Source organism: Numida meleagris, chromosome 2, assembly GCF_002078875.1.
Source record: "Numida meleagris isolate 19003 breed g44 Domestic line chromosome 2, NumMel1.0, whole genome shotgun sequence".
In the NCBI taxonomy this organism is placed as follows: domain Eukaryota; kingdom Metazoa; phylum Chordata; class Aves; order Galliformes; family Numididae; genus Numida; species Numida meleagris.
In genome coordinates, this window is record NC_034410.1 from 130,599,825 (window position 1) to 130,620,635 (window position 20,811).

Consider the following 20,811-nt stretch of genomic DNA (forward strand, 5'->3'; position numbering starts at 1 on the left):
CTCTGTGACAGCGACAGGGCCCGAGGGAACGGCATAAGGCTATGGCTCCTTCAGGCCACATCCACTGCTGCACTGTGGGCTCCTGCATGGCTGCATAGAAATCAGCTCAAGTGTGCTGCCCATGGGCTGCAGGGGGACAGCGTGCTCCACCATGGGCCTCTCCTGGGCTGCAGGGCTGTTTCTCCCACATTTCTCACTTCTCTCTCCCAGCTGCTGTTGCATAACATATTTCCCGTTCTTAAATCTGTTCTCATAAAGGCACAACCAGCATCACTCACAGCTCAAGATCTGGCCAGCATAATGATAGCAGAAAATGTAAACTGACAGAAAGCAAAGTCAGAAGTTATAGTGGTAATAATAGCCATTATTGAAACAAAGCACAGCAAACTGAAAAAAATATATATAAGCTTCACTTTTATCTGCTACTCTCTCAGCATCTGCTGTTTCATTAATGAAGAACCACTTTTTCACATAAGACACGTGCAGAACAAACTGTTCCTCCTCTTCACTCGCCTGCAAAAATGCAACCTTGGGTTGAGATGGGATGTGCAAATCTCTTCAGTTCAGTTTAGAAACATCTGTCTACATATGTGGGTCTTATATACAGCAAAGTCAAAGGATTAGAGAATGCAGTGTGCACTTTAAGACAAGAATATGCATCAGCACCTTCCAGCAACTCCATAAATTTACATGTTGGCAGTTATGAGACATGGAAGAAAAATACAACCAACGTGATAATAATAATAATAAACTTTAAAAAACAGTACAGGAGTTTTCAAATAAATGAACAAGGAGCGCAACAGTGCATGTGTTGGCAACATACACAACCCCACAGAGCTGACAGCCTGTGCACCCCAGAACTTTGTCTCAACAGAAAATTCCTTAACACAGTCAGTATTATTTTAAGAAACAGCTTATTTCTATATGTTTATTTTGATTCAGTAACATAGGAAGGATGAGCATTTGAAATAAACAGAAATCCTTTAAAACAATTTAAAAACTTTTATTATTAAATTTAATATTTTTTCATTTAAACTTGTGGAAGAATACAGGATACATTCCAAATGCACAGCCAACCAAGTAAAACACTGCAAAAGTACACTGAAATAAATAATGCAAGTTTTTAATAGTCCAATAGTTTCTCAGAAATTCTGTAAACAGATTGTGATTGGGACCTCTCAGAAAGTACTGTCTTAAAATGTAGGATTTTACTTCTTGAAATTTTACAGAAAATGAAGTATGGTTCCCAGAAAACCATCTCTTAAATATCCCCTTTCTCTACTTTGAATATGCCTACAATAGTATGCTAAACAAATAAGCCTTAAAAGTAACTGAACACAGAAATGGAAACGCTGATAATAAGCATCTCCCTGTGGCTTGCAGCCATTTAATTATAGTAGCTTGCTGTGCAACAGCACAAAAGGTTCCTCAAGGCAGCAAATCTTTTAAATAATACAATGTCCTTAACTCATAGAGAAAGCAAAATCAAAGAGACTGACACATCCTTTCTGAGAAAACCATAATCGCGATCACACAAGCAACATGGAACATGAGATGAACCTCCCCATGTTCAGTTGTTCCCATGAGAACGATGACTCCCCTAAAACAGACACATTTGGGAAGCATATTTTTAGTCATTACATATTATAGCACAGTCTCTGAAGAGCTGATAATTTCACTTGACTTTGTTTCAGCTGTTCAAGAAGACAACAGAAGTATGTTTCCAGATACATATGCCACAGCAAGGAGGAATTTCATAAAGACCTGAAATTCTCATCTACACTCAGGTTACTAAGTAATATTCATATAAATCCCAATGCACTTATTTTATGCTGCAAAGTAATCAACTGCATGGACTGCTACATGATTTCTACCATGTCTGTTTGGCAGTATTACTCAACATGAAAATTTAGTTGCAAAAGTTATGAAACAGTCATACATTCACGGAGGCTTTTAAACAAGTATTTCCAAGACAGTTCAAACAAAAATGCATGTGAAGTGAAGGTCCGCAGCTGGAATCTGTTTTAACATACCCAGGTAACAAAAAAACTTTTCACAAATGAATATACAAAATAATAATGACATAAAGCAGAGAAAGATCAGGCTCCCTGAAAAGCTGAATTTGGAGGGTTTTTCCTTTTTTTTTGCAAGACAATTGCTCATCTTCCTCTTAACTTCCCACCACATTATTTAATCATTTCACTGATACAAATCTGCAGTTAATGGGCAAGTGAAAGCAATCAAAATCAAGAACTTGATAGTCCATAATAAGAAACACAACATTTTCTTCTCAATAGATTCTTGCAGAAGTTGGAAATAATATTAACAGAAATGCAAACTACTAGGACATTCACTGTGTTTGTCTCAGTGGTCTGGTATCACAGAGTATAGCAGCTTTTGTGACAGCACAAAATCTACTCATTAGGCATCCTGTGCTATAGAGTTGTAAGCAAACTGAGAAAAAAAATGGAGAAGAGGTGGAATTGTCAAAACTGACCCTTTTTGGTTTAATTCTATTGACGCTGTCGCTTCAAAATAAGAAAGAAATATTCAAGAACAGTTTTTCAGTAAAATTCTCCACCCATTTGGTAAATAGCAACTTTAAAGCATTCTCACAGCCTGTGCACTCTTACATTGGACTTATACCATATTTGGACTTGTGTACTGGGTAAAGAATGGTTAAGAAATGATGTTATTTATGGTGCGATCTAAGGCAGCAGTAGAATCTTTAAGTTTCCCATCTCAGGTTACAATGCAGGTGCATTTTCTGTTAGCTATTTTCTAATTGCAAATTAGTCACTTAAGTACATCTTGAAATGAAAATGACACATTGGATGGTACGAATGAAAGCCTTATGGTAATCTCAATCATATCATCACCAGCTGTGCATTCACTCCTATTCGGTTTCAAGAAAATTTTACTGGTAGTTATTCCAGCATGTCTTAAAATGTGAATAGATTCCATTACAAACATGAGTAAGCCACAGAATTTTACGCTATTGATTTGGATACACAGTGAAATTATTCCACTTGAGTTAAATTATTTTTGGCCAACAGTATGTGAATTTGATTTTTTTTTTTCTGACACACAATTCTTTTACATTGCACACTATATGCTTGTAACACACGCCTGTATTTTCTTTATCTGACTACTTTTTTCAGAGGTAAAACTCTCAGTTAAAATCAGAAATGAATTCTCAAATTTGAGAAGTCTGGCAAGCAGTCACTGGCAAAAGAAATGTATCAATCTATTCACTTACGCAAACAGCATTCTCTGACAATTGCTTTGAGAAAGCTGCTAGCACGCAAGGCATTTTTATTTGACTCCAAAAAAGCTTAGTTCAGTGACAGTGAAGCTGAAAAACTCTCACTGACTTACAGGTAAGTTCTAATGAAAAAATCTGATTCCCCTGTAAAATATCTCCTTTTTAAACTTCAGCAAAATGTACTGAACTCCTCAGATCATTCACTTAGCCATTTCTTTAACAAGAATAAACAAACTACAGCAAAATATACTAACTAATTTCCAGCATTCACCTTTATCAAAAACAAGGTTTTTGTTGTGAGAACAAATAATCTTTCATTTGTAGCTTGAAAGCCTAAGATCGGATCGTTGGCTTCCAGCGTTGTTACTAGCTGCTTAGCAACCTGTCCTACTTGTCTTCCTTCCTTTCTGTTGTAGAGAACTGTGGACAGAGGAGTTGGCTGGCGATAGATGAAAATTCGCCGCAAGCATTCACAAAGAGCAGCATAGGAGTAGTCTGGGGCACAAGCCATGAACTTCTTGTCTTGTTTTGATGCTTGAACATAACCTGCACAGCCCAGAAAGATAGGTAGAAAGAGAAATATAATATATTGACATCAATAACACTTGAAATGGCTGTCAAAATCAAGCTTAGCATCAAAAATAATACGCAATTACTAAGAAAATTTTGAATTTGTGACTAGAACAGGATTAGTAACACACAAGTGGTTTGTCTACAGCCAAGCAGTGATTGCACAGTACTTTTTCCAACTCTTTGCCCCACACATCTAGTAGGTTTAGGGTGCACAAGAACTTGACATGAGACAACTTTCTCAAAATGATCAGTGTGATACAGAGGAACAGAGTTCGCTACAGAGGAACACTTGGACTGAAAAATAAATAAAAAAAATAATCATTCATCTTCTTTGTATTGCTAATTAAAAACAGATTCCAAAAGTCGAAACAAATATAGAGGAAAAGAGCACTACTATTATTGTTTTGGCCAATACAATCAATACTGTAGGTTTTAGAAATGTAGCTATTTAACCAAGAAAATACTCATTATTAGTATTAGTTCTTGCAAAGCACTTCAAAACTTGGTTGCAGATAAACAAGCTGATAACATCATCTTTGGCATATAAAATGCAAACTAGGATAGTACAAAGTAAACTAGTTAGTAAACTTCAATATAATATTGAAAAATGATTGTAAATAGGGAGAAAGAAGTAGATGAGCTTTTTGTACCTATGGTGATTTAAAAAAAAGTTTAAATATATAATTATTTTCAAAACAATAGAAAGACATCATGAAAACATTGCTTAAAAGTCAGCACAGAAACTTGAAACAAGCAATAATATGAAAAAAAAAACAAACCTTAGTCCGTATCTATTTTTTTCCAGTATAATGAAATTTGAAACAAGTAAACAAAGATTAAACTGTGAAATTAATCTCTTTTGTTAGAAAACTAAAATATTTAGAGCTTAATATGGCCTTAAGTGAAAACAACATCCTACTTTAAAAAATTATTCATATACAAAACCAAATAAATTGCAAAAACCCAAAACAAATCCAATTATCCAACTAAACAGCTTATTGTCCCCTTAATTTTAGATGCAGGCTAACAGTGATGCGGTCAAAAAACGCAGTTAGGGGATGGAGAGAATAAATTAGCACACTCATGACATTGTTAAATGACTGGGTCCAGACCACACCTAGAGAAGATGAAGACTGCAACTGTCACAGTGGACAAATTCTGCACTGGAGTAATTTAAATGAAATTTTATTATCTTCATTACTTAATAGGTACAACACAGGGCCAGACAGACCATTTTGCTTTCTCAGATACAGCGATTATTACTCCTGTATCAGTATTTTCTGTTTCTGAGCTTATCAATTCTGCTTCCAGCAATGGCTAAAACAAAATTCCTAGGCCGGAGTGCAAGAATAGCTGGCACAGTTATGCTCTCAATTGATTTTTCCTGTCATGATTGACTTTATTTTTTTTAATTTGTGATTTTCCCATCCACAAAGTATTACGGCAGAAGGTTTCATTGCATAAAGATGCCTATGTGAAGTATTTATTTTAGTTTCTTTTGAACCTACTATAAATCAACATAATTTGATGTTCCTAGTTCTTATAACAGAATAAACACTAAACAATCATTTCCAATTGTTCAGACTTATCACCCGAGACAATTACATGGGAAAATTCTAATGACCACTTACCATAAACACATACAAAACCAGACGTGTCATCAATGAACTGCTACCGTTTCCCTGATTATTTCTGTGCCTAAGGTGTTGACTGTGCTTTTACAAATCCTTATTACATCTAATTCATTTATCCAAGGAACTCTCCTTTTTTCCTGTGCAATACAGTGCTTGCATCCTGTATACGGTCTCAATGGTCTCATTTTCCCCAAACAACTCTGATGTTCTACTGTTTCTAAAATTAAGCTAGCATTCTGTTACGTGACAGAATTACAGTAACTGTTAATTCAAATTTAATTAAGTGAAATATCAACACAAGCCATGCTGGGTATTGAAACAGGAATGCCTCAGAGGAGTATAACACATATCACAGCTTCCTACCTAAAGCATTAAAGGTTGCAATGTGTTCCCACATGTTTTGTGGTTGATCAGAGTGGGGCTGCCAGAGAAGAGCATCAACATCATGCCTCAGGCAGAAGCAAGGCATTTCTTTGGGATCCACAACAACTGAGAAAAGATACTGATTGCTTCCAAGATTAATCTGAAAACAAAATAAAGAAAAACAAAATATTTACTCAAAGGATAAATAGATTCTGTCACAGCCGCTGCCAAAGTTACTTGTTCAACAGCTTAATGTTGGCTAGTTGATAAAATGTTTGAACACATTATGCTGATCAACAATTCAGTATACTACAGGTGGCTAACACATTTCAAACACACGTAATTGTTGCTTGGGATAACAATTAAGGAAACATTATGTCCATTACACAAGCAAACGGGAATAAGTGTTTTGTGTAGAAATGCTTTTCTAGGATGGAGGACTCTAACCTACAACTTCTTATTCTCTCTATTTAATCAAAGCTCTTTTCCTGCATTGCCAAGAGGGAAGGAAATACTGTCTCTATGCAAAAAAAAAAAAAAAAAAAAAAAAAAGAGTTGATTAGCTCTGGAAAAAGGATTAGTTAGAATACTAAAATCATGAAATGTCAACAGTTTTCTATTTGCTCACAATCAAATAATTCAAATAATTACTAAATTTCAGATCAGCACCCCGTTCATGAAACATGTCTAGATTGCCAAAAACATTCATTAAGCACTTATATTCACCAGGAATGATCGTAAGAAAGGCAAGACAAGCGTATCTACCTATCCCAATTTACCTTCACAATAAATACTAACTTCAATTACTCAACAATTGAGGAAGCAAAAGTTCCTTCTCTGTGACACAAATAACCCTTAAAACAACTGCTTATCAAAAAGCAGATTTGGAAAACCGATGTACAGGCTGAATACCACAATATTCTGACTTCCCAGCCTACGTTCCAAAATATTCTCTTACATGTATGGAAGCAGATTATTAATAAAGACATATTTTGCATTCAACGTTACTAGTTTTATTAATTAACAGATGAAACGTAGAAGTTTTAGAGTTTGCCATCATGAAAGAGTAAAGCTAGTTTTTAAGGATACTGAGCTTGCTGCAATAACTGGTTTTTCATGTGAAAATAAAAGGTCTATGCAGCACTGGTGTGTTGAACTTTCTATAATTTCATAAAGTAGTGAGCACACATCTTTTCAGATGGAGAAAAGGAGAAAGGCGACCTGAAACTTGAATCTGAAAGATGTATCCTCAACACATATTTTAGAGTTTTATGAGGAAAAGGGAAATCAGGATTCAGAATCTTATTCTGTACCTATGACATTTTTTGTACAACAGAGGTTGTTGTTCTAAACGTACTTTAAATGACACAAGGTAGTGATGAGGTGCAACACCAGTGCTCACAGAGACATCTTGAAAAAAATCTTAGGAGAGACAGCTTCAAAAAACAAATTAACAGAAAAAAAAATCAACTTAATCTGCAGCGTTCTCAAATGATTATTTAGTTTCCTCCTTTCGGCAACAGACCAGATCAAGTCCTAACCTAACTGCAGTAAAGGCAGTAACTTAGTAAAGAAGTGAAACTCTCTAGTAGGCTATACAAAAAGTAACTAAGAAAAATGTGAGGTACGGAACGAGTAAGAATTCTACACCCCTGTAAAGGACTCCATTTTATCATTATTTTGGCATACCTTGGTTTTTCAAATGGCTCGTTTGTGAAAGTATATATACATATCTAAAATCAGGATAAAAGCAGCCTTCCTTTTGTATCAAAATGATTTTGAAAGCAATGCTTCTTATTTTACAATGTCAGCCCATGATGTCAGAGGCAGATGTTGTCGGTACGGCAGTAGAGGCTGAACCTTCCCTGACAATATCCCATTACATATTGTTGCTGTGTGACAGATGGCAGCAGAGGGGCACTCTGACAAACTGGTGTCTGGCATGGAAATGTGCATGAAGCAAAGGTGTATCACTGAATTCCTCCGGACGGAAAAAAATGGACCCCATTGGCATTCATGAAAGCTCGCTGAACGGTTATGGAGACTAAAGAGTGGATGTGAGCACAGTGAGGCAGTGGGTGGCATGTTTCTGCCACCATGTTACGTGGTTTCAAGGATTTGTTCTGATAAAAGAATTCACCTTTCGTATCAGAAAAATGAATATTTTAAAATATTTCAGGAATAATTTGCAGCACTTACTACATGAGTAACCTTCAAGGTATCACCATCAAATCTGCACAAACTTGCACCATCTTCAAGAAAAGCATCACATTCTTCTAATTCTTGTGCATTACAAGGTGGGTTTTCCTTTTCAGGATCTGGATTCTGAAACAAAAGGACAATTAAGTACACTGAAAATCTGAGTCTCTCTCTCTATACATACATTTAACAGAGGACACAAATGTACACTTTCTTATTAATTATGAATTAATGTTGCTTCTTGGACAAGACAAATGACACCATTTTGACAGCTAGTATAGTCTGAAAAAGTAGGCCAAACAATGTACAAAGAAAGATTAGACAGGGCACTAATGCTCAGTTCCATGGAGCTCTTGAGTTCATGCGCTCATTTCTGCATCCATTCGGTTGATTAGTAAGAACATTTATTTACAATCAGCCCATAAAGTAAAAGGAGCTCAGCACAAGGGTTATTTTTGTGCGTTTTTGTTTGCTTGCATGTAGCTACTAAGACAAACGAAGTTTAAAGAAAACTGACAGTAAGAAATAATAAAGAAAGTTCCTCAAATGACAGAAAACATGAAAGGCATCATATACTGCAGGCCAATGTGCAAGACTTAAAACACAGCATGTACCACTTTTGAGGATAAATGCTGTGGTTCAACTCTCCTCTGTCAAGCATTTTTTATGGCTTATGATTTACTGTTTTTATTAAGAAGCTTTAGAAAAAAAGCTTCCAGGTAAACAGCATTATCATAAACACTTGAGATGACTGAAAAGAATCCATGCTTTTATTATACATACATAGCACAAGCTTCACTGAAACTAAATATTGAACATTTACTTAAATGAACAGATTCCTAGGTTTTTTATTGTTTTCGTTTTCTAACTACTAACGACTGCACACAAACTGAAAACTTGGAACAAAAAAAAAATCTTCTTAAAACAAGTTGCAAAAGCAAAGAAATTTGAAGTTCAGAAACTATACTACAGTATCTTGCCCACAAATAGCATGTGAGAAAGGAGTGTAATTTAGCACTAAACAGATTTTACTTCAATAATTTCCCAGCCTTCTTGAAAAAAGCAGTAATCCAAAAGTAATAAATCAAGATCCAGAGGGAGTCGTAGTTCACAAGTTTTAGATGAGATGCCAATTCTTAATTAAACCACAATGGTAAGTATCAAACAAATAGCAGTTCAAAATTACATTTTAAGTAAAGACTTTCTCTCTAACTGCATGCCAGAAAGCTCATGAGTCATGCCTTTATAAAAGGAAAAAACTTAGGAAAGTGTGTCATTTACACTCACAGTCAATGTAAGACAAGCACAGCATCTCTAGAAAGACAGCATAAAATTGCTGCTGATCTACTGATAAACAAGAAACAATTAATTGCTTTTAAATTGGTCCATAACAAGTGGTGGGAACAAAATCTGTTTTTCAATTTAATAAAACTTCTATGTTTTGTTGCAGACACTATTACGTATGCTAAATTCAGTCCCCTACGACCATATTACAGTTCAAAACACAGCCATAACTCTAGTGCCATTAGTTTGTTAACAATCTCAGACAAAAACCAATGTAGGGTTAGGATTCTGAACAGTAAATGAAGTGAAGAGCCATGTCATTTGGATATCAAATAACACACGAATGTGCAAAAATGTTAAATGTTTTATTTTCAACATCTTACCATTACTTCAGAGGTCAGATGCATCAGAGATTCGCTTATTTCAGCACACTGGGAAGAATCCATAATGAATTCCCCTTTTGTGTCACCAACTATTAGCTCTGGCCACCGTGGTCCCTCATTTTTCTTAATTAGAAAAATTTCCAAGCTAAAATGCAAACAGAAGGCAACAAGTAATATATGAATCCTTTTCTCAGATGACAGTCAAAAAAAGCTCTACATGTACATCTGAAAACCGAATTGTTACTGAAAACCATACAACAGAAACAATTAGAATTCAGCTTATAAAAAATAAACTATACTAACTGAAAATATTCATTAGAAAAAAAAACAAAAAACCCAGAGGAAGTACAAGTGGTTTCTGAAAGTCAAATAAAATGTACTCATGCAAGCACTCTAAGAGTTTTCAGTTTAAATGCAGTTTCCTCTGAAGTAGTTTTATGAAAGTGTTTTAAATACTGTGATGATGACCTATTCTGAGAAACAAAATTGCACTGTGGTGCATTGCAGTGTGGTGCAAAAATGCAGTGGTTTATTTGAAATCTAGGTAGTCATATTTAGCACTTGCTAAGTGCACATGACCTTTTTATAACATCTAGAACAATAACATTTGTATTTTATAACCCCAGAAATACTAGAGCACCATTAATTATTTACCTCTTGTACTCATATCTAAAATTGTACATCAAAAGAGAAACAATATCTGCAACTAGTGTAGGAGAAAAAAGGGGGGGGGGAGAGTAAGAAATATTTAGGTGTCTAGATGAATAAATATTACAAAGAGAATACCAAAAGAACCTAGACAACTCTTATCTTGCAATAATAGTGCATTTCAGTATCAGATTTCTGCAGACCTATGCACAAATCCCTATCGAACATTTACAACACTAATATACGACTTTTAAATAATGACGCATACTCCTTTGCTAAATAAATGATGCGTGGAGTTACAAACTGTAAAATGTATGAATTTTTCCAAGATCAGGAGGCAAAGATGTGATCACAGAAACAAAAAGCCACTATGTCACTGACAACAGAAGCTGCTAAAGCTTCTTTAGCAGAAAGGGTTGTTAGGCACTGGAACAAGCTCCCCAGGGAGGTGGTTGCGTCACCATCCCTGACTGTGTTTAAAAACCATTTGGATGTGGTGCTCAGGGACATGATTTAGTGGTGGGTTGTTAGAGTTAGGGTAGCATGGTGAGGTTGTGGTTGGACTTGATGATCTTGAAGGTCTTTTCCAACCTGAGCAATTCTATGATTCTACAAAAATTCCAGCATACTTTTTACAGGGTAGTAAGGGCTTAAGGTACAAGATTAACAAGGTCACAGAAAAGTGAATCAACTATTAGTTTTCCATGACCCACATAATGCATATCATTCATCACAATTGATGCCTTATTTTGAACCACATAGATGGTATTTCAGTTCCAGCTGTTTTGATCAATTAGAACAAAGAGAAGTACAACTGCAAAAGATAAGCAGAGGCTTTCAGTTTATCTTGTAAGTAGAAGGATCAAGAGCAGTATGTATAACAGTATTTAAGTGTACAGCTCTCAGTCAGTGCCCTTTGTGGCAGAACACTGTGGTGTATTTAAGTGTGCCCTGCAATGAAGAAAATGCAACGAACTGCAACGAAGAAAAATTTAATAAATTTAAAAATTAAATAAAATTTAAGAAGGAAGATAGAATAAAAGGAAACATAGGAATAAGGATAAGGATAAATAAGGAAAAATAAAATTTAATAAGGAATTTATAGACTGAAGAATTTCTCGTTATTACAGAAAATAGCAACAAAAAAAGGCTTCTGTTTGTGGAAAGCAGAAGTACAAATTATCAACACAAACAATAGGGTAGAAGGCAAGTTAATCAATCGTACACTGTATCTGGAAAAAAAAAACATGTTGAATCAATTAAGGTTACTCTGCTTACTAAGCTATTTTAATATTTAGATACCTTTTTCCCCCTATACATTTGGAAAAAAAATTGCTTTAGTACTTCAAAATATTACTAAATTTACTTGCTGAATTCAGAAGTTTTATGACTTTATGATAAATTATCTTTACGGAAATCTTTTAATAACTTACGTATTCATTTGTACTCTGTGATCAACTGGAAATGAATGGACAAGATCATACTCAGACAAAAAAAAAACAAGGTAATCACACAAACATGTACGTGTTAATTGCCAATACTGCACACCACAAATTGTTTTAGAAAGGCAATTGAAGACTTCAGAACACCACAGTGGAATGGGTGGTGCAGGAAAGTGAAGTCACCATCCCTGATGGTGTTTAAGGAAAGGGCAGCTGTAGTACCAAGGGACATGGTCTAGTGGGCAATATTGGTGGTAGGTGGATGGTTGAATTAGATGATCTTAGAGGACTTTTCCAAGCATAATGATTCTATGATTAGCTCTGCCTGCCAGTAACCACAGGCAAAGCATATAAAAACATAGTGAGAAGACTACAGTTATAAGCACCAGTGTATTCTAATATTGCAAAGAACTCTGCTTCACAGCTCAATAATGGAAAGCCTTGAATTTCCTGCTTTGATAGCCAGACAATATGAAGACAGTTATATGTAATACCTTTTTTGTGAGATAAAGATTTTTTTAGTTTGAAAAAGATGTTCTATGTCATTGTATAAAATAGCTTGTCATGTAACTTCGTAACTAACTAACTATAAGAAGGAATTAATTTCATAATGAGCTAAAGAAACAGGAATGAGACAAAATTGCAGAAGCCAATGAGCAGTTTTCAGCAGAGCAGGTAAATCCTTCAAAGGAAAAGCTCAGTGTTTAGCAATAAATAAGTCAACTCCCACGAGACCCAAAAGCCAGATATGATACACACTTTGAAATCAATTCCTAGCAATAGTAAATCTTAAAATCATATACAACACCTTTTGTTCTCTTTAATTATCCAAGTACAGCTTTCATGGTCCACTGATGAATGTAATTTTCCTTCCATCAAAGGAGGCTGGTCTTTCAGTGCAACACATATGTTGTCAGGGGAAAAGTGTACTTTTATGTCCTCCTTAGTGATGTCCTGAGGAATGTGAACTGTTATTGTCAGATCATCTTCAGTCTGTTGCCAGTAATAGAGAGGGTCTACAATTGAAAACACACAGCAAAATACCAACTAGATTAAAAATGTTGTCTTGGATTCTACTGCATGTAATGCTGGATGAGACAAAACTGAGACTTGGGAAAGAGTGGAAATTAACTTCTACTACTTAAAATATATCCTGATTATTAGAAACTTTTTTTTAAGCAATCAAGTTAATTTATGTCACCCATCTGGAAAACAACTTCTATTAATGTCTATACTCAAATATGCTGATGGAGTTATCCAATGGGCACTAAATATTACTCTACGGTTATTGATGGTTATCCAATGGGCACAAAATATTACTCTATGGTTATTGATGTTTATTGATGAAATTGATATTCAAAATGTATTTCAGTACACAGAAGCATTAATGATCAATAACTTGGTTAAACACACACCAGTAGTGCAGTAGTTATGACAAGCTACTCCACACTCAGAAGTATATGCCATTCAGGAACATGAATATTTTTCCCTCATCTATTTTACTCAGTTACACTGACTATTAAACAGAAATGGTTTCAAAAAACCTAGTTGTCTTCATTTGCCTCTCTTGACATAGAATGAAATAGAATTGCCTGCCAAGAGGTAGAAACTTTTACTTCAGGGTTTACAATCTGCCTGATGCCTACCTTGATTATTAAACTTCAAGAACAACTGCCCTCCTTCGAGAAATATTTAAGCAGAGAGCAACATTTAAGAGAGCAACAAAGCTGGATAAAGGTTGGAGAGCATGTTCTGTCAGGAGTGGATGAGGACACTGAGTTTGTTAAGCCTGGAGAAAAAAGAAGGTTGAGGAGTCACCTCACTGCTCTCTACAATTTCCTGAGAACGGTAAGTGGAGAGGTGCTCAACTAGTGTCAGGATACATGGGAATACCTCAAAGCTGCACTAGCAATTAGGAAAAAGCTTTTACTGAGAGGGTTGTTAGACATGGGAACAGGCTTTCTAGAGAGGTGGCTGGTGTGGCCACCCATGCTTAATAATCATTTGGATAATGCTTTTGATATGTTTTAACTTTGGATTGGCCGCAAAATAGTCCTGACCGTTGGACTTGGGAGATTTTTGTAGGTGCTTTCCAACTGAAAGTATTCTATTCCATAAAGAAGATTATGACAGCATGACTGGGTAGTGCAAAATATGGTCACAGAAAACGTAACTCCAAGTGTATTCATTTTCTTTTAAATTTTCCTTCAAATTTAGAGGAAAAGTAAAGTATGGATAGACTCATTTTCTGAAATTCTTTAGAAGCTCTCCATGTTGTCACAGTACAATATTTGGTTGATCATGTAAGAGTACTTACAGAGCTACAGCTGCTGACACTACTGCCTGTTACCATGAGTTTCCTGTTTGCAATGGATTAGTCACAAACGCTACAAATACGATTCACAGAAACTATATTAAGATGAGATGTGATAGCCTTCAAAATTCTTACCTTTGACACAGACTGTATCTGGTCTTAATTTATAAGAAAACAGAATGAGACCAAAGCAAATGTCCTAGACTTTTTTTTTTTTCCTCTGCACTACCTTCTAGACTACCTCATTAGCAAAAAAAGCATGTATAGGGCAGAACAGGAAAGAACAAAGCAAAAAGCCAAAATACCAATGAGTAACATAACCACCTTCATAGTTCATACATCATTGCAATCTCTTCTAAAAATGTAAGAGTTCTACTGCCAGCACATCTTGTTTCATTATTTGGTAGCTATCTTGCCTGCAATTTTATATAACCATGCAATTAAAACAATAGCCTACACTAGGTTTATGAAAAGACAAATTCTCTCTTAAAGAGGAAACAGACTTCCCTCTGAAATAGAAGTTCAATTTTCAGTACTTTCTCTGACATTAGATTTTTGTGCCATCATAACATCTCTCAAGATATTGCTGCTCCACGCATCACAGATGGCCATTCTGGGTTGGGAAACAACATATGTGCACACATACACATTACGTGAACTCTGCTGAGAGCTAGTATTGTGCAAGTGTTATTCAGTTAAAATAGGTTCACTAACCAACCCCTCATATTCAGAAACAAAAATCAAATTGGAAATAACTCAATGCAGCAACATAAATATACGTATTACAGAGCTCAGTGACATTTAGGATTAAAATTTAACTTTATTAATAGGCTTTTACATACTTCATTTTGCTCTGATTTGACAGTACAGAATTCTTTTGTTGAAGTCGATTATTTTTTTTTCTAAACTTCTTTCTTACAGGAGACCTTGAAAAGATTCTCATTCTTAAAACAAACAAACAAACAGTTTTTTACTGCTGTTTGAAAGGCAAGAGTAATTTACCCATCAGGGAGATCCTTCTGGTGAAAAACTCCTTGGGGGACATTCACTCTCAACTGTTTGGGTGCCATGTCCTTTGTTTAACTAGGAAGACTAACTTCTTCATTTGAGTACTTCAGCTAGATGCTTGAATTTAGGCAGTCTAACTTCTGTCTAAATAACTCAACTGTTAGCAGATAATAAGTACAGTTCTCTTGGCAAAATACCTTTATCCTTGGGTAAAATAAATTCTTTGTGTCTCCTATTCAAAAATGTTTCCCATATAGGAATAACAGTACAACTTTCCAGGAAGAAAATAAACACATTAAAGTGCACCTGTCCATAAATAAATAAATAAATAAATAAATCAGGAAAAAAAATTTAAGACAGATACTAAGATTATCATTTACTAGATTTCCAAACAAGCTCTTTTCTTAGCCAAAACAGAGAGCAATCTATCATAACCTGTCAAATAAATTTTACCTTTTTTTTCATTTGTCTTTTCCTTATTGTCATTTTCTTCTAAAATTTCTTCCTCTTCTAGTACAAATTTGAATGGTTTGTGGGAAATAATCATTAGACCATCTCCACTTGGCTCTATTGCTGCATAATGGGGTACTGATTTTCCTTGTAAAACTCTCCTTTTGCAGATTTCATATTTATGTTCATCTATAAAATGAAGAAAAAAATTGAGCAGTAATATTTTTCTGGAGAATGAAATTCTTGTACAAGAACCTCATTACACTTAAAAATGCTAAGCAATCCTACAAGTTAAATAACAGTAGTTTAAAAGGAAATATCTTTTCCAGGGACTTTAGCATATATGTAGATCCCAAAATTAATTTAACATTGTCCTTTTTTCTTATGATGTCTTCTTTAATTACAGCTAGCCCAGCAATTCACAAAACCACTCTCAGTCTCTGTACAAACAGGCCTTCCAAATATTTTTAGAGCTGATACAAAAGCTTAGGAAACAATGACATAGCTTCTGATAACACTTTACTCATAATGGAAAATGTCTACGTTCACTTTTGAAGGCCTGCGTTTTACAAAAGCTGAGGAGGTCCTAGTTGTTCGCTACTGGCACCAAGGACTGTGCCTTATCCTACTGCACTCCCAAACACAAGTACCGATGACTTAAAACAGAGGTAAAGTGATAGGTTCTAAAGTTTGTTCTTCTTTAATTAAAACCTAACTGGACTCAAGAGTTGTCAGTATTTGATCAACTTTTTCTAACAACATATTGTACAAATGAATTTTTAGCAATTAACTAACAATGTGATAAAATTCTGACAGGTGATAATATTATCTCTAATAATTGTTTGATTTTTCACATATATCTTTCATCTCTTCATTAAAAGGATTTGCTGTACTTGTGAATACAACTTCACTTGAAACAAAAAGAAAAAAAAACACCAGGAATTTATTAGTAGAGATATTAGACAAGATCAGATCATGACGGTAAAATTCTTCTATACCACTCTAATAGTCCAAAGTGTCCTGACCTCAGTGTTAAGTTTACAGAAAGATGAACATCACAGTATAACACAAATAATGGATAAACCAGGTGTAATTTGGGTACCCTTAACATATTATCTTATATGATAAAAATTAGAAATGGAGTAAGGAATAAGAACCAGTCTACAATGTAATTCTGGTCCTTGGCAGTGTGCAGTTAAAGCCCCCTCCTCTTTTCTAAAAAGTGTGGGAAGGGAGCTATTCACAGAATAGATATAGCCATTCTAATCCAAGGCAGAGCAAGATGTCGTCTATACAATTAGAAGACTTCAGGCAACTGAGGAACCTGCTTCAACAGATTACCTCAGATTAGACAGATGTCCATATCGAGTATGTCTACATTGTACTGGGAAATTAAGCACTCACACAATATTTTGAAAAGTACAAGGTATATTAATTGGAAATAGTTTTCTTGAACTTGGATTTTACTAGACAGAGCTAAATGGGAATTTCATTTCATAATGTTGCAGAGTAACGTTCTTAGCTTGTTTTCTAATTACCTTAACTACACATATGCAAAAGTTTACTCCTTCTTGTCTTCCAAATGTTTGTCATACTGTAGGTCAATGAGTGAGAACTTGACCTCAAAATGAAAGAAAAATTACCTATTTAAAACCTGATGAGAGTTTTGGTGGAATGGAAATATCAGAAATTGAGGAACAATCAACATCCAAAACAAAGAATGAAAGCATAACAGCTGCTTTTCTTTTGCATTTTTTTTTGGTTTTTTTTTTGTTGTTGTTCGGTTTTAGGTTTTTTTCCTTACCCATCACTAGAATTAATGTAAAACACTCACCTGCTTTACTCATCTCCACAAATGTAACCCATTCCAAAGTAATATGAAAGCCACTTCCTTTTGTGTCCAGTTCATCTTTTTCTACCCTAAGCAGCAGCACAGCTACTGAATGTTTATCAGATTTTACAAATGAAACACTGTGTGCTATAATAAATGGACTGCCTAGTTCTTCATTAAACACAATCTGGAAGACAGAATGGCAGTAAAAAGTCAGTCAGTTAAAATTCAAAGACTCAAGAGGCAGTGAAAGGCTTCAGTGAACATTAAATCAATTAAAATTTGCTTGCCACAAATCACATTAACTTTTGGTTAGTCCTGAAGTGGTCACACAGTTGGACTAGATGTTCCCTGAAGGTCTCTTTCTAACAGAACTATTCTATGTATTTCTGGCACTTCCTTCTTTGGCTATCAAGAAACTGTTCTGAAATATTTTTCTTATTGTTTCCATATATTATAGAATTGTCAAAATGGTCCATTGGATAAAGCACAAAACTCTGCAAAATGTCTGCATTACAAAAACGTCTGCATTAAAGCACATGATAACCAGCTTCTTTTTGACTGAACTCTCAAATTATATCAGGGAAGGAGCTACTCCACCATGCTGAAATCTTCCAGGTTTACATTTGACTTCCTGCCAATATTAAAAACTCCTTGACTACGTAGAAAACCGTCCTCTAACTAAGAAGTTGCATGAAAAATGTGGTAATTTAATATTGAATTCATCTTTCAGAAATAAAGAAAAACAACTGACCAAAACTTATAGTAGCTGAAGCAGAAATGTTCCTTAACTATATTTGTTGTGTAGAACTAACAAATAGCATTATTACTACAGAAACACTACTGCTCTGTGGATATCAGAAACACTCCTTCTCAAAATGGTTTAAAATAACTGATTTTGTAAACTATTTAATCATGAGAAACATACGCTTCAGTTACAACCACCAAGTTAAGTAAAAAAATACTAAGCACCAATAATTTTCTGGAGCTAAGTGTACAGTGTGAAAATTTTCTCTCCCAGATATGTGGAAATATTACAATTTAGATTATACCTACTCAGCATGAAGCCCTCAGGGCTAATTATCAAAGCTTTTTAATCATCAGTTTTGTTTAGGTTTTATCTTAGTCTCCATGGACGCACTTTTAAGACTTTTTAAGACTGATTGATGATAATATCAGGTATTTTAAAAATATTTATTATTCCACAGGTCAGAGGAAATATAACACAAGTAATGGTGGAAAGAAAACCTAGGTGGACCCATAAAAATAGGGAAGGGAAAAGGAAAAAATGGTTCTTAGAAGAAGTTCAGCTTAACAGGTGCATAGTCACCTATTTAGAAACACTCTGTTTAAACAGATTCTTTTTCAGTCAAAAGGCTGTTTCCGTTCAAACATTCAAATTTCACAGATTTTTTTTTTTTCCACATAAAGAAATAATTTAAATTATTTTCATGCTTGGACACAATCCTATATCAATGCCACAGAGTTAGGATTGAAAGCTTAATTCTTCATAACATTATACGCATGCGATTCTAATATTAAATGCAGGAGTAAGAGTTATTTGGTAAACGTACAATGCTTAAGTATGTCATTTTAAGACTTACCTCCCACTTTTCCGATGCACCGTTTCCACGCTTGCCTGATTTAATTAAATATAGTCTTCCTGTTCCGTCAGAAATGGTAACCCATGTGGAAGATGAGAAGTATATTGAGGCACAAAGGCGATTATCATAAGCTGTCAAATCTGTAGGTAGCCTGAAAACTTCTCTTGGCTTTTGCAGAGCAGTGTCCTATAAGTAGAGTCACTTTATGAAGTAATTATCAATTTCACCATTAGAAAAAAATTAAGAATAAAATACCTCAACAGCAATCGCCAGTTCATGTAACAGAGCCTACTTGGAAAAATGTAGGTAGGCAAGCATCGCTTCCACATATGTGAAAAAGGTGGTAAAATTTCAGTATTCAATCTGTTTGCTGAAAATATACGTGTTTTGTAATCATATTTCAACACTCCATTTTTTTCCCTTCAGTTTCACAGCACTAATTTACATTTTGCATTTAAAAGATTTTTACTTATTTTCTCCTAAGATTCCTGTTTAATTTATCATTCACCTCACACAATTTTAATCCCCAAAAGAATCTGAAGACCTTAAGTGAAATAAAAGCCAGGGAGTTGCACTAAAAAAGTTCATTTACACTGACTTCTAAACTAAAACAAACTTTAACCCTCTTTCTTACTCAACTTGCACACATATATATAACCCAGAATGTGCACATTTGTGCATGCAAGCATGACATACACTTTTTTTTTGAGAATATCATATTAGAGATGATTTCAAATCTATCGTATTTTCCAAATGTTATTAAAATCTGATATGCATTTAGAACATGGTCAAAGTTAGGCTAGATAAATTGGATTTGGGTAAGTACCATTTTAATAAGCATCGGTAAAAAAGACCAGATGACAAACAGATAGCCTGCTTGTCTGTTGGGTCTACTTGAATTCGTATTAGAGATTACTGTTCTCTACGAAAAGGCACAAGGGCAATTCTGAAATCTGCAATAGAAAATATGCAAATTAGATTTTTAATTACTAGTAGCATTCAGGATCACTCTGTGGATTTAGTTGCATCCCTACAACCCTTCAGTTATTCGACTAATTTAGAACACATTCAGGAAGGGAGAATGAAAGAATTAAAAACAAAGAGAAAACACGCACTCCACACCCAAGCACTTTTGGTTTCCTCATCTTCTACCAGAATTTCTTACGGTTTTACTGAAAGGCAGTATTTTCTGAAATAAAAGCATTCCACTGTAACAAGCTGTATGACTGCTGTGAATAGGAAAAAAGAATGTAAATCATGGAAAGAAAAAGCTTCAGCTCCGGAACTGTGAATTGCACTATGCAACACTACAAAAGACCACACTTCTGACAGCCTTCAAGTGAATCATAACAGTAAGCTTCAAATAGTTTTGGATGTAATTTTGTTTTTAAAAACTATCAACTATCAATCATTTAATCTCCTAAAGCCCATATTAGATTTATCAACATTGAAGAAGAACGTCAGGAGTCAACAATTCTGAAAACTTTAATTAAAAAAATCTTCACATCACAAAGCCTCCCACCTAAAAGGCAAGAAAGAAAATACTCTTATAATATTCTTCCTTTGCTGCTCACTAGTATTAGTGATAATGCAGATAATACTAAAAAGGGAAGAGCTGTCAACACTTGAGGGTGAAGAGGCTTTGCAGAGAGCTGCTGACAAATTAGAGGGCTGGGCAATCATCAACTATATAAAGCTGAACAAGTGTAAGTGCCAGATTCTACGCCTGGAACAGGGTAAACCTGCCTTTGTACAGGCTGGGGAATGAGAGGCAAGAGAGCAGCCCCACAGAAAGGGATCTGAGGGTTCTGGT

At 34.9% G+C, this 20,811-nt stretch overlaps 1 protein-coding gene across 3 annotated transcripts in view; it reads right to left on the reverse strand.

Annotated features, from left to right (window-relative positions):
- The window catches only part of NUDCD1 (NudC domain containing 1), a 29,282-nt gene continuing 9,368 nt past the window's right edge, over positions 898-20,811 (reverse strand). For all 3 annotated transcript variants that reach the window (XM_021387479.1, XM_021387480.1, XM_021387481.1), the window contains 8 exons: positions 18,999-19,184; positions 17,398-17,581; positions 15,567-15,752; positions 12,600-12,807; positions 9,702-9,846; positions 8,035-8,160; positions 5,836-5,995; positions 898-3,811 (listed from right to left, as the gene is read on the reverse strand). In XM_021387479.1, the coding sequence (XP_021243154.1) occupies positions 3,519-3,811; positions 5,836-5,995; positions 8,035-8,160; positions 9,702-9,846; positions 12,600-12,807; positions 15,567-15,752; positions 17,398-17,581; positions 18,999-19,184 (1,488 nt within the window). In that variant the 3' untranslated portion in view covers positions 898-3,518. The remainder of the gene's footprint in view (positions 3,812-5,835; positions 5,996-8,034; positions 8,161-9,701; positions 9,847-12,599; positions 12,808-15,566; positions 15,753-17,397; positions 17,582-18,998; positions 19,185-20,811) is intronic.